The following is a 14,125-nucleotide window of genomic DNA, read 5'->3' as shown; positions in this document are numbered from 1 at the left end:
GGCTCTGGGCCCATGGGCTCAGCATTTGCCGCCCCTGCGGGATCTCGCAGCAGGGATGGAACCCGTGGCCCCTGCGCTGGCGGCTGCATTCTTATCCACCAAGCCACCAGGGAAACCTGGTAGCAGCTCTTGTTCTTCCCATTTCATTTCCTGTTTTATTTATTTGGGTCCCAGGTTGTTGCCTTTTGAATCTGATGTGAGGGACTGGACTCCTACACCTTTATTTCACTGTTTCTCCCTTGTGCTTGGAAACTGATCTGTGTTACTCTAGCAGTCCACCTCTGTGCCTTTTTTGTATAAATTCTGTCGCATATATAGACACCAAACCATTCATTTTTGGCAAAGTGATTTCTGTAACCTTCTCTACTGTGAACTACCCACGTGTCCATTTTCTGCGTGCACACTCGTGGCCGTGCACGCATCTTCCTCTGGTTATACAACTGTGGGCCAGCGCTGTGTCTCTTCCCTTTAACTGAGAGTTGCTGTCGCCTCTCCAGATTGACCGGGGTGATGAGTACACCTGCCCGTGGTGTGCTGGGATTCGTCAGTCAGCCTTGTCTCCTCCATCGTTTCCTCTTTCCCTCTCTTGCAGATGAACTAGGAGGTGGGCATCTCATTTCAGGGAACCTGGGGCATAAAGCTGGGGTGGAGACGACCCTACGTGAGGTGTAATGAGGACACATCAGTGCGCGTGGGGCCACCGGTGGGGGCTGGCTGGACCAGACTCGCTCCTGTGGGAAAGTCCGCCTGCTCCTTCCTTCCCACCCGGCCTTGGGCGCGTTCACCCGGGCTCCCTGAGGCTGGCCACGGAGCGCGTTTGCCCCAAAGGAGACACACAGTTCACACTGGGCTCTGTAAGCGTTTATTGCCGGCTGATGTCTGTGTTGCTGCGGGGGTGTGTCTGGTTGTGTGAGCGGGGCTGCTCCCTCGCTGCGGTGTCTGGGCGTCTGCAGCACTGGACTCTGGCGGTGCGCAGGCTCCAGGACGTGCCGGCCTCAGGCGCTGCAGTTCACGGACTCCGTGGCTCCTTGGCCCGTGCGGTCCCCCAGGATCACGGACTGAACCCGTGTCTCCTGCACTGGCTGGCAGATTCCTCACCACCAGGGAACCCCACACCGGGGCTCTTTACAAACGATATACTCCTGAGCTCGTTTACCAGCGTAGCCTTGACTGCAACTTCAAACGCCTGGGGTCCCTCACACTGACAGTGTTTCTGGAGAAACTGCACCGGGTGTCCTCTGACGAGGAGAGAGGGGCGTGAGGGGGCCAGACGGGGGCTCAGGGAAGAGTTTAGGATCCAACTGTTCCAAACAGGGCCCCACTTCCACCCATTTATTCAGTTACTTATACGACGTTCTGTGTCTGAGAAGGGATGGAGGTCATTGCTCACACCAGAGATGGAGGGCGTGAACAATGAGGCTCACGTCCTCCATGAGAGTGGACAGAGCCTGCGGGTGTGCAGGGTGAGGACCCGCGCCTGCCATGTGGGATGCGCCTCGGGCCGTGGTGAGCGGAGACGGGAGTCAGGGCGTCCTCCTTGGGAGGGAGGGGGCCCCGGTAAGCAAAAGCTGAGCCCCCAGCCCCCCTCCTCTCACCCCGGGGCCGTCTCTCCTCCGGGGTCAGAGGCTCCTCCCAAAGCTCCGGGGCTAGAAGCTCGCGTCCGGGGCTGCGGTGCTCCGGGCGTTGCAGGGCCCCCATGCTCAGCTCCGGGCCACGTCTCGGGCTCCTTCGCGGTCGTGCCGTGCCTGGCACAGCAGGATCCCGAGGAGCAGCAGGACCAAGGCCGCGAGGCCCACGCGGGTGAGATTCTGCACCGTGTAGTCTGGGATGAGGGCACACAGGTCAGCCCGGCCCCGTCACCCGGAGCTTGGGAGTGAGCCCAGGGCACCCACCTCCCGGGAGAGGACGTGGCCCCAAGCCCAGCCCCTGACGGGGATGGTGTCCTTGTTCCCACTCATGGGTCTGACTGCGGTGATGGGGGAGGGTGTCAGCGGGGCCTGAGGGTCCTGAAGGGAGGCTGTGGGTGGGCCGTGGCCTCCTCGAGAGCCTCCTGGGGCCTCTGTATCTTCCTGTCTCAGAGGTTCCTGCTCAGGACCCTGAGCTGCTGGAGCTCAGACAGCACAGGTCTGCGGGGTGAGCGGTGGTCTGCGGGGTCCCGGGGTTGGGCCAGGGCCCGGCCCTGAGTGGTGGTCTACGGGGTCCAGGGGTTGGCCAGGGCCCGGCCCTGAGCAGTAGTCTGCGGGGTCCAGGGGTTGGCGAGGGCCCGGCCCTGAGTGGTGGTTGTGGGGTCCCAGTGTGAGACCCAACCCTGGCTCTCTTGGACCCACCACTGCCCCCCCACAGGCGCTCACTCAGCCCTCTGCGTCTGCCGGCTTGACTCTGCCTGGGGGAGGGGGCGATCCCTGCAGCCTCCGGGGGCAGAATGGGGTGGGGCGGGCCTGCTCCTCCGCAGACTGACCCCCATCCAGCAGCCTCAGGCCCCTGCAGCCTGTGGCTCCCATGCTATCTCTGCCCGACTCCCCTCCAGCCCTTGACAATCTGAGGGGTCTTGTCCCCACAGAGAATCTCAAAGCCCCCTGGGCTGGGCTGTCTCCCCTGAGCACAGAGCCCTGAGACTCCCCAGGTTTAGGTCTGGGTCTGTGGCTGAGCCCAGGAAGGGGTGCGCCGGGCTGACCCAGGGTCCCCACCTCATTCCCTTCTGCCCTGTATGGCCCTGTGGCCTCCTGAGACCCTCACACTGCCCACCTGCCCCTCCAGGATCCCAGTGCAGGAGGAAGGGTGGGGCGCAGGCTCCGAGGCCCCTCCTTCAAGGAGCCCCTCCCTCAGCACCCCCTCCTCCACGACCGCCCTGTGATCCCGGGGCACAGAGCCCCGAGCTGCTGAGTCAGACGGACAGACTGGGCCTCACCTGAGACCACGAGGGCCAGGGGCTCGCTGGGCTGGGACAGCAGGTAGGGGTCTGTGCTGAGTGAGCGGTAGCACCTGTAGGTGCCCCCGTGGGCTGAGGTCACAGGGCTCAAGGAGAACTCGGCCTGGTACCGCCCGTCTTGGTCCTGGGAGCGCAGACGCAGGGGGCGATGGGCTGCCCCCTCCTTGGACAGAAGGAAAGTGTCCGTCCTGTTTCCTGACTGACACAGCAGGGTCACAGTCTCTCCCGGAGCCACCGAAGGGCCCGGCTGCACCGAGAGGGAGGGGCTGTCTCTGAGCCGTCCTGCAGAGCGGAAGGGGGTGCGGGTGCTGGGCCAGTTCTGAGCGAGACTCTGCGGGCCTCTCTGGCCCCTCAGCACTGTCTCTGTTTCTCCGAGTCTCTCCCCTCCCCCACCCCATCTCTCTGTCCCTCCCTGGGACCCCTCCCCCTAGTCCCAGCATCACCCCTGGGGCCCCAGTTGGGTCCGCGACTGACCCGCTGGCCCCTCACCTGCCACCAGCAGCTCCAGGGGCTCGCTGGGGGCTGACCACTCGGAGGAGAGGCTGTGTCCACCGTAGCATCTGTACCGGCCCCCGTGGATGGTGCCCACGGGTCCCAGGGGGAAGTCGGCCTGAGAGAGCCCTCCCTGGGGCCTCCGGGCAGGGCGCTGGGGGAGGTCCTGTCCCCCCTCCTTGGACAGAGCGAATCTGGCGTAGCCGACATCAGAGCGACACTGGAGGGTCAGGTTCTGTCCAGAGGTGACGACGAGGCCCTGCGGGGTCAGGAGGGAGGGCTTCCCAGACAGCCCTGGGGAGAGACACGCCCTAGGTTGTTGGGATGGCTACCCCTGTGGATCCCCCTCTCCCGGCCCGGCCCAGGCCCCACCGTCTCACAGGGGCTCCCCTGGGAGCAGAGACCCCAGTACGTTGTCTCGTCTGCTCAAATGTGTGGGGTCAGGACGGGACTTCCTCTCCTGAGACCAGGAGCTCCAGGGGGTCGCTGGGGGCTGACCACACCTGGGGGGTGTCCCTGTAAAAGTTGTAGCATCTGAACGTCCACCCGTGTCCGGGGGTCACGGGGCCCACGGGGAACAGGGCCTGGGTCTGCCCGTCGGGGCGTCGCTCTCCATCCAGGGTCCAAGAGAACGCATCTTCTCCTTCCTTGATCAGGTGGAATCTGTTAAATCCCCGATGAGAGCCACACTGGAGGGTCACTTTCCCACCCGAGGTCACCACAGGGCTCGGCAGGGCTGAGAGGCTGGGTTTGTCGTTGGATCCTAGGAGAGAAGGAGGCAGCTGGTTCCCTGGGGCTCCCCTCACCCCCCAGGGCTCGGCTGGGAGAGGAACACCCCCTGAGAGCAGACCCCCTCCCGAGGGCAGAGCCCGATGCCCCTGAGTGTCCCTCACCTGTCACCACCAGCTCCAGGCGGGCACTGGGCTCTGACCAGCCAGTGGGGGTTCTGTAGTTGCACCAATAGCTCCCTGCATGGGCCTGTCCCATGTGTTGAATGGAGAACCTGGCCTTGTCTCCGGGCCTTGGGGGTTTCTGTCTGTCCCAGAAGGCTTTGCTTCCCTCTTTATCCAGATGGAACTCCTGGGCCCCCAGAGTCCCCAGGCACCAGATGGTCACAGGGCTCCCCCAGGGGACCAGAGAGCCCGGCTCAGCCCAGATGGTGGGTTTGGGGAGGGTCCCTGGAAGGAAGTCAGAGGTGGGCTCACCAGGCGTCCCCCCAGGCCCCAGCTCTCTGCCCAGACCTCCCAGACTCCCCCTCTGTGCGCCCCGAGCTGCCCTCCCCTTGCCGGCGGCCTGGGGGAGACCTTTGTTCCCAGGAGAGGAGGGAGCTTGGCCCTGGGACAGACTCACCGGCCTGCACCTGGGTCCTCAGGCCCACACTCAGCCCTGGAAGAGAGCGCCCTGTGAGAGGCGTGCCCTCACCTCTGAGCAGCACCTCTCCTCCCCGGGAGCCTCCTGGGCCCTGGGGTCCCCTGAAGGAGTAGGCTGGCTGGGGGGGGGGTCCCTCCAGACCAGGGCTCCCCCCGCCCCTCCCATCTCACCGAGGCAGAGCAGGGCGGGGAGCGCGGGGGTCATGGCGTCTCCTCCCTGCGGTCCAGGCTGTGGGGATGGAGGAGACCTGGGTGCCCTCCGGACTGACAGACCACAGGGCGTGTCCTCTCCGGGGCTGGAGCTTCACGTCATATCAGCAACCCACAGGAAGGGGAACCGCCTCTTCATGAGAACCTGTTCTCGTTCCTGTGACAGTCCCAGTGTGTTCCTGAGATGCCCGTTTCAGGCATGGACAAGCAGGCCTGTCCTTCCCTCTGAGGGCCTCACCTCAGGGTCGGCTTCCTCCTATGCCTGTACATCAGAAGGTCTCCAGGGGTCCTCACCGTGGACGGGTCACCTGGCCCTGGAGATGCTTCGGGGAGGATGCCAGTGCCCGCTGCCCTGCAGGGCTCAGATCCCAGAGACAGAGGTCAACAGCTTCCTGGGGCTCAGTGGGGTCCACGTGGCCGAGAGCCCAGAGGAGATGCTCAGGGAATATGGAAGGAAACTGACTCCTCCCCTGCCCTGGAGCATGGGTTCCCCCATCACAGCCCCCTTCAGGGGCGTCTCTCTCTATCGCATCACCGTCCAGCCCGCCTTCCTGGGAACAAGCCCCTGGGTGCTTTCCCCCACAGGGCACCAGGGTCCTTGGGCACAGTCTTCCGCCGACCTTGTCATCACCTGCAAGCTCTCGGTTCAGTCCAGTTCAGTCGCTCAGCCGTGTCCGACTCTCTCTGACCCCATGTATTGCAGCACGCCAGGCCTCCCTGTCCATCACCAACTCCCGGAGTTCACTCAGACTTGCGTCCATCGAGTTGGTGAGGCCATCCAGCCATCTCATCCTCTGTCGTCCCCTTCTCATCCTGCCCCCAATCCCTCCCAGCATCAGAGTCTTTTCCAAGGAGTCAACTCTTCTCATGAGGTGGCCAAAATACTGGAGTTTCAGCTTTAGCATCATTCCTTCCAAAAGAACACCCAGGGCTGATCTCTTTTAGAATGGAGTCGTTGGATCTCCTCTAGTCCAAGGGACCCTCAAGAGTCTTCTCCAACACCACAGTTCAAAAGCATCAATTCTTTGGCACTCAGCTTTCTTCACAGTCCAACTCTCACATCCATACATGACCACTGGAAAAACCATAGCCTTGACTAGACGGACCTTTTTTGGCAAAGTAGTGCCTCTGCTTTTGAATATGCTATCTAGGTTGGTCATGACTTTGCTTCCAAGGAGTAAGCGTCTTTTAATTTCATGGCTGCAGTCACCACCTGCAGTGATTCTGGAGTTCCCAAAAATAAAGTCTGACACTGTTTCCGCTGTTTCCCCATCTATTTGCCATGAAGTGATGGGACCGGATGCCATGATCTTAGTTTTCTGAATGTTGGGCTTTAAGCCAAATTTTTCACTCTCCTTTTTCACTTTCATCAAGAGGCTTTTAGTTCCTCTTCACTTTCTGCCATAAGGGTGGTGTCATCTGCATGTCTGAGCTTATTGATATTTCTCGCAGCAATCTTGATTCCAGCTTGTGCTTCTTCCAGCCCAGCGCTTCTCATGATGTACTCTGCAAGCTTTAAGGGGTATTGACTAGGGTCAGGGCTCTCTCTGATGGAGAACAGATGCTCCTGTAACCGCGTGCCCGCTTGCTCATGTCCTTGGGGCGGCGGTGCCCTTTCTCTGCACCTGAGGTTCCTCCTCTGCGTGTTGTCCCGACCTCAGCCCTCAGAGGGGCTGTGGGCTCTTGCTGCCGTCATCACGGTGAAGTTCCTGATGAGGTGATGGCGGGAGAGGGTGGACTGAAGGGCTGCGGGCTGAGACTGCACCGACGGGGTGAGTGTGGTGCCCACCCAGAGCCTCCTCTGCTCCTAACGCTGAGACGTGCTTGGAGAGTATTTCTGAAACACGTAGCCACAGACTCGGGCAGAAAGAAAGTTCCCCAAATAGAGGGGAACCACCACGGAGCACAAGAGGTAGGTGGTGCGGTCCCCGGCGGTGGGGATCGTCTTGGTGTCGGAGGAAAGTTTACCCCTGTGTGCACACAGAGGGGCACCCATCCTCACAGGCAGGGCGGGTCAGGCCTCCGGATGGAGGCTGGTACCCGGAGCCCCCCTCCCGCAGTGTCTGGCGGGCACCGGGAGTCCTCTACTCACGGCCTTAGGCCTGCAGTCAGCACCGCGCAGCCTCCCACGTGTGGCAGGAAACACACTTGGGCCCACTCTAGCAGCCATGGCGTCCACCTGCGGGAGGCTATGGGGCCCCTATGCCCCATCCTGAGGGCACAGCTCTGAACCGGGGCAGAGTCTGTGGCTGTGGACTCCGGGGTGTGGTGTAGCTGCAGGGGGCCACCCGTCAGACTGCCTCCCAGGCCAGTCCCGAGAGAAACATATGAGAGGTGGTCAGTGTGAGAGGGGTAGGCCTCGGCCTGACCCCCGAATGGGACAGCGCTGTGCAGAGCAGCCTGCTGAGACGTGGGGTGTCCGAGGCAAGCAAGAGGCGACAGGAAGAGGTGACGCTGATTGTAAGTACACTGATGTTCAGTCGCTAAGCCGTGGCTGAGACTTTGTGATCCCCAAGGACTGCAGGATGCCAGGCCCCCCCGTCCATCACTGTCTCCCAGAGCTTGCTCAACTGATGGCCATTGAGATGGTCATGCCGTCCAACCTCTCATCCTCTTTCGCCCCCTAATTCTTCTGTCCTCGACGTTTCCCAGCATCAGGGTCTTTCCCAGTGATTCACCTGTTCGCATTAGGTAACCAAAGTATTGGAGTTTCAGCTTCAGCATCAGTCCTTCCAATGAATATTCAGGGTTGATTTCCTTTAAGAGTGACTGGTTTGATCTCGTTGCAGTCCAAGGGACTCTCAAGAGTCTTCTCCAGCACCACAGTTCAAAGGCATCAGTTCTTCAGCACTCAGCTTTCTCCGTAGTCCAACTTTCACATCCATACATGACTACTGGAAAAACCAAAGCTTTGACTAGATGGACCTTTGTCAGCAAAGTAATGTCTCTGCTTTCCAATACGCTGTTTAGGTTTGTCATAGCTTTTCTCCCAAGGAGCAAGCATCTTAATTTCATGGCTGCAGTCACTGTCTGCAGTGACTTTGGAGCCCACGAAAATAAAGTCTGTCACTGTTTCCACTGTTTCCTCCTCTGTTTGCCGTGAAGTGATGGGACCGGGTGCCATGCTGTTCGTTTTTTGAAGTTTAGTTTTAAACCAGCTTTTCTACTGTCCCCTTTCACCTTTATCAAGATGCTCTTTAGTTTCTCTTTGCTTTTTGCCATTAAGGTGATGTCATCTGGATATCTGAGGTTACTGATATTTCTCCCAGCAGTGCTGAATCCAGGTTGTGCTTCATCCAGCCCAGCATTTAGCATGATGTACTCTGCATATCAGTTAAATAAGCGAGGTGACTACGTGCAGCCTTGACGTACTCCTTTCCCAGTTTTGAACCAGTCAGTTGTTCCATGTCCGGCTCTAACTGTTGCTTCTTGTCCTGCAAAGAGGTTTCTCAGGAGGCAGGTCAGGTGGTCTGGTATTCCCATCTCTTTAAGAATTTTCTCCAGTTTGTTGTGATCCACACAGTCAAAGGCTTTCGTGTAGTCAATGAAGCAGAAGCCGATGTTTTTCTGGAATTCCTTTGCTTTTTCTATGATCGAACAGATGTTGGCAATTTGATGTCTGGTTTCTCTGCCTTTTTCTAAATCCACCCTGTACACCTGGAAGTTCTCGGTTCAGGTACAGCTGAAGCCTAGACTGGAGGATTTTGAGCATTGCCTTGCTAGCATGTGAAATGAGCCCACTTGTACAGTAGTTTGAACATTCTTTGGTATTGCCCTGCATTGAGATTGGAATGAAAACTGACCTTTGTCAGTTATCAAGAGAGTGACAAGCTCATTGGGATCAGACGACTTCCTACAAAAAGTTGATGCCAGGAGATATCGGACAAACACCTTCCGGGAGTTCATTAGGAACCGTTTTATACTGAGTCAAAAAGTTATTTGTAAGGGAGAAATGCCAAAGGGTCATTAGAAGGGGAAATCTCTGAATCCTGAAATTTGGGCACCACTTCTGACCTGTGGGTGGAACCTCAGCCACTAAACCCACCAGGTCAGGCTGCCTCTTCCTCAGACGGAAGGAGTGCTGCGGGAGGATGGGTCCCTTAACCTTCACCTGTATTCTCCTCTCCTCGTCACAGAGTCACACACTTCATTAAAAATATGAAATGTTTTCAAGTAGCTTGATAGAGAATGAGGGTGAAAGATGGCATCACCAGAGGTGCCAGGGCTTAGACATTGACTCTTTTCACCCTGAAAGGAATACTAGCTGATGTCATGGAGCAAGTGAGATGCAAGTGAGGAACGCATGGCCAAAACGTGAGCTTTGGAAGATTACACTGGCACTCACAAACACGGCCACAGATGCCCGAGCGTGCGGGCACACAGGTGTGCATGCACGCATACCTACACGTGAGCGCTCACGGTGGAGTATGACTGGGGCCTTGTTTTCTTCAGTGGAGGAGGAGAATGCACATTTGTTCAGAAATGAAAATGTCAGTTCGTATATTAAACATGGAGTGACTGGCTTCAATTAGAAATGGGCTCACTCACCACGTGTTTGGTCTACTTAAATGAAAGAAAACTTGTCAGCTTTCTTGAGGTATAACTGACAAGACTTGTATATTTCAGCTGCAGAGCCTGATGTTCGGATACACGCTTACACTGTGAAACAGCACGGTCCCGCTAATTAGCGTGTCCATCAGCTCCCGTAGTTCACCTTGGTCTGCGGGTCTGGTGAGGACCCTCCAGGCTACCCTCTAACCAGGACTGAGTCTACAGTAGAGTATGGTCAGCTCTAGTCTCATCGCTGCACATCAGGTCTCCAGAACTTACTCGTCTGCACCCCTGAAACTTTGGCCCCGTGACCAGCCCCTCCCCATTTCCACCCCCACTTTCCCAGCCTCTGACAACTACCAGTCTCTGTTTCAGAGTGTGACTATTGGATTCCACAGGTCAGTGAGCTCCTGCTCAATGTCTGCTTTCTGTCTTGCTTTACTAGGCATAATGTCCTCCAGGTTCATCGACGATGTCTCGAAAGGAAGGATTTCCTGCTTTTCAAAGGCTGAAAAATGCTCCATTGTGTGTGTGTGTGTCTCATTTTTCTTTTATTCCTGTATCTATTGACAGACCCTGAGACTGATTCCATGTCTTGGCCATTGTGAGCAATGCTTCAGTGAACACAAAGGGCAGACATGTCTGTGAGGTCCTGGCCTCCTCTTTGGATACATACCCCGGGTTGGAATTGCTGGGTCATGTGGTGGGTGGTTCTGTGTTTAGTTTGTGTTTAGTGTTTAGTTGTTTGAGGAAACTCCATGCTGTTTTCCGCAGTGGCTGCACCAGTTGCCTTTCCAACGACCTTGCACAAGGCTCTCTTCCCTCCGCATTTCAGCAGCACCTGTCTTTTCCTGGCAGCCGAGTGTCTGTGACACGTGCAGTGACATCTCCTGGCTCTGACGTGTGCTCCCCTCAGGTGGATGCTGAGCCCCTTTCCATGTCTGTTTGGTCATGTGGACGTTGTCTTTTGAGAGATACCTGTTCAGGTCCTGTGCCCATGGAAAAGCTGGGTTGGTGTTACTTTGGGTGGAGCTGTGTGAGCGCCTTGCATATTGGAGAAGTAGCCCCTTATCAGATGTGTGGTTTGCACGCATCTCCCGTTGCGTCCATTGCCTCTCCTGTGACGGTTTCCTCTGTTGTGCAGGAGGTTTTATTTACGGGACCCCCTGGTCTGGTTCCTGGTCTGCTGCCTGAGCTTTTGGCGTCACATCCAAAGAAACCTTGTCCTCACCCATGTCACGACGCTCCCCGTGTTTCCTCTTGTTCCTTCGTGGTTTCAGGCCCTGTGTTTAAGTCTCTGCTGCGTTTTGAGATGATTTCACATATAGTGTGAGCTGAGGGCCCCGCTTCACCCTCCTGCCTGCTGCCATCTGGCTCTTCCAGCACCGGTTATTGAAGGGACTGTCCTTTCTGATTCTGTCCCCTGGGCACTTTGTGGAAGATCAGTTCACTGAACCTCTTTAAGACAATCGTTTTCACTAATTAGGAACTCCTAGTCTGCATTTCTCGACGACTGTCTCTTTCCCTGGGTGGAGTCACAGTGCCCCGGTTCTCGAGCCCCACAACTACTTTGTAGAATCATAGCTGCTTTTTTGTTAAACAGAAGCAGGACCTGCCAGGGAAGGGAAATGCGATTTATCCACATTCAACATACCAACCTATGGTACTCTTTCTGAAACCTCGTGGTTCAAACTCCCAGTCCAGGGCTTTCTGCTGAATTCATCACCTTGAAGTCTGTGGTGCTATGATGTGGCAGAGATGTGGGAATTAGCAGGTTAGGTGGGAGTTTCATTTAACCAGTGAAGTGTGAGGACTCTAACTGAGGGGTCCTTAAGAGCCTCGCTGGACAGGCTGGGCGCGTCGTCTCTCCTGGACTCAGCTGGCTCTTTCTGAGGGCAGAGGCACTGGTTCAGCGAGAAGTCCGGGGCGCCTCCGGAACAGGGTCTTACCGCAAGGATAGATCTCTCCTGGACTCAAGCTGGCTCTTTCTGAGGGCAGACTCTGGTTTGGGGGAAGGATGCACCGGTTCAGCGGGAAGTCCAGGCGCCTCCTGAACAGGGCCTCACCGCGAGGACAGACTCTGCCGTGCCCCTCATGTGCCCTCTAGTGGCCACGGGCAGGATGGCTCTAAGCCGGAAGAAGAGCGCCTTTCAAGGTAGGAGAGGTGAAGCTAGTGGTAAAGAAGCCGCCTGCCCATGCAGGAAACCAGAGAGTCGCGCGTTCAGTCCCTGGGTGGGGAAGATGCCCTGGTTGAGTGCATGACAACCCACTCCAGTATTCTTGCCTGGAGAATCTCATGGACAGAGGAGCCTGGCGGGCTACACTCCATGGATTCAGAAACAGACACGGCAGAAGCACACACGTCCCAAAGGTGTCGGAAGGTCCTCTTTTCTCCATACCCTCTCCACCATTCATTACCTGTGGATTTTGTTGATATCCATTCCATGGTGTGTGGTGGTAACCCATTGCAGGTTTGATCTGCATTTTTGTAAATATTGACAGTGTTGACATGTGCCCGTTGGCCATCTGTATGTCTTCGGGAAAATGTCTGTTCAGTTAGTTTGTCTGCCCATTTTTGATGGGTTGTTTGTTTCTTTGATTTTGAGTCATATGAGCAGTTCATATATTTTGGTCGCATCATTTGCAAATGTTTCTACCATTCCATGTGTAGTCTTTTCTAGTTGAAGGTTCCTTTGTTGTGGTAAAGTTTATAAGTTTGGTGAGGTCCCATTTGTTAATTTTTGCTTTTATTTATTTTGCCTCGGGAGACTGATCTGTGAAAATATTGATACAATGTATATCAGAGAGTGCTTGGCCCATGTTCTCTTCCGGCAGTTTTACGATGTTCTCTCTAACATTTAGGTCTTCAAACCATTTTGAGTTTATTTTTATATAGTGTGGGAGAATGTGCTAGTTTCGTTGATTTACATGTAACTGTCCAGTGAACCCTCCCACCTCTTTGACCTGGAAATGAGAGGCCGCCTTCACTCTGTCCTGCATACTGCGGGGCTGATTCTCTTGGTGTCCTCACACTCCCGGAAATCAGCACCACGGACAGAGGCTAGGAGGCCGCCTTCACTCTGCCTTGCGCACTGTGGGGCTGGTTCCCTTGGCGCCCTTGATGTTCAGGTCCCGGGGATCAGCACCACGGACAGAGGCTAGGAGGCCGCCTTCAGTCTGCCCTGCGCACTGTGGGGCTGGTTCCCTTGGTGACCTTGACTCTCTCAGGCTCCGGGAATCAGCACCACGGACAGAGGCGGGGAGGCCGCCTCCTCTTCTCTCCCTGACCAGCTGGGTGGCTTCCCCTTCATGCAATTCTTCTCACTCTGAGCAGCCAGTAGGGACCTGTGAGCTCAGTTATACTTGGGACCTGAAGCCCACTCCCTTCATCCCCACCCCACCCTAGACCCCGTGGGAAGCAACCTGTAAAGGTTTAGTGGGGAAGGCGAACAGCAGGTCGCCCAGGGCCAGGGAGACTTCATCTCCTCGAGGCTAGGAGGACTCGGTTACTCAGCGGACGTGGAGCTCCCACATGTGGGTGGGGTCCGCAGGCCCCAGCTGCTCCCTGAAACGAGGACAGAAGAGGGTGTGGGGGTGTGTCTGGGTCTTCATGCTGCTTTTAGCTCCATGTCTACCCTCAAAGCCCAGAGCTTTCCATTCTCCAGTCCCCTCTCTGCACACCTAGCACCGCCTGGACCCTGGGGAGGGGTACGTGGAGTAGACGGAGAGGGACCCCCTCGTATTATCCATCCCCCCATGAGGTGGGGTCATCTGTGGCTGACGTCCCCATGTCTCCCTTCTTTACAAGCATCCCAGAGCTCCCCGGGGGCAGGGCTGAGCTGTGGGTCTGACTCCTCAGTGGGTATGGGCAGGGGTCTCCTCACCTAAGAACTGGAGCTCCAGGGGGTCGCTGGGGAGCGACAGCAGGTGGGGGGCGGTGCTCTGTGAGCTGTAGCACCTGTAGGTCCCACTGTGGGCTGAGGTCACAGCACGCAGGGTGAAGTTGGCCTGAACGGGTGGAGCCGGATCCTGCAGACGAAGGTGCTGGGGAGCAGCGAGCGACCCCTCCTTGGACAGATGGAAGGTGTCTGCCTGGACCTCAGAGCGACACTGCAGGGTCACGTTCTCTCCCTGGGGCACTGAGGCCCCCGGGCGGGCGGAGAGGGAGGGTTTCCTGTGCATTCCTGGGGGGAGAATGGGGGTGATGAGTAGAGAGCCCCTCCCCACACCCCGGACTCTGAGCAGGGGGCCTCCCTGTGAGCCCTCCCAGCTCCTCTCAGCCCGTCTGTGTGGGTCTCCTTAATCCCCGCGCCTCTCACTCCTGTTTTCATGTCCCCCCCCACCCAGACCCCTGCCCCACCTGGGCCTCTGCTCCAGGACCCTCTCCCCGGACCCGTCACCACCAGGGCCGACCCTGGTCCAGCGCCCTGAGCAGACAGTCGGGACCTGGGCCAGGACAGGGGCACCTCAGCCGTGATCAGGATGTCCAGGGGGGCGCTGGTGTCGGACCACGCATAGGAGTTGTGTCCGCTGTAGCGTCTGTACCAGCCCCTGTGGGTACAGCTCATCCAGC

General features: G+C 57.3%; 1 protein-coding gene across 2 annotated transcripts; it reads right to left on the bottom strand.

Moving 5' to 3' along the window:
* Positions 1-839: 839 nt before the first annotated feature.
* On the bottom strand, positions 840-5,030 carry LOC114118072 (leukocyte immunoglobulin-like receptor subfamily A member 6). 2 transcript variants are annotated; one of them, XM_060398203.1, is made up of 7 exons: positions 4,963-5,030; positions 4,772-4,807; positions 4,315-4,599; positions 3,885-4,184; positions 3,419-3,718; positions 2,909-3,092; positions 840-1,822 (listed from the first exon to the last, which is right to left on the bottom strand). In XM_060398203.1, exons 1-7 carry the CDS (start codon positions 4,994-4,996, stop codon positions 1,387-1,389), a joined length of 1,575 nt encoding a protein of 524 aa, XP_060254186.1. In that variant the 5' UTR covers positions 4,997-5,030; the 3' UTR covers positions 840-1,386. The 2 variants fall into 2 exon arrangements, with proteins under 2 accessions (XP_060254186.1, XP_060254187.1); XM_060398204.1 differs by having other exon boundaries at positions 1,590-1,822; positions 2,909-3,211.
* Positions 5,031-14,125: the final 9,095 nt, after the last annotated feature.

Source organism: Ovis aries, chromosome 14 (assembly GCF_016772045.2).
Source record: "Ovis aries strain OAR_USU_Benz2616 breed Rambouillet chromosome 14, ARS-UI_Ramb_v3.0, whole genome shotgun sequence".
Lineage (NCBI taxonomy): Eukaryota > Metazoa > Chordata > Mammalia > Artiodactyla > Bovidae > Ovis > Ovis aries.
Note: the sequence above shows the minus strand (reverse complement) of the source record. Positions and strands in the feature narration are given on the sequence as shown.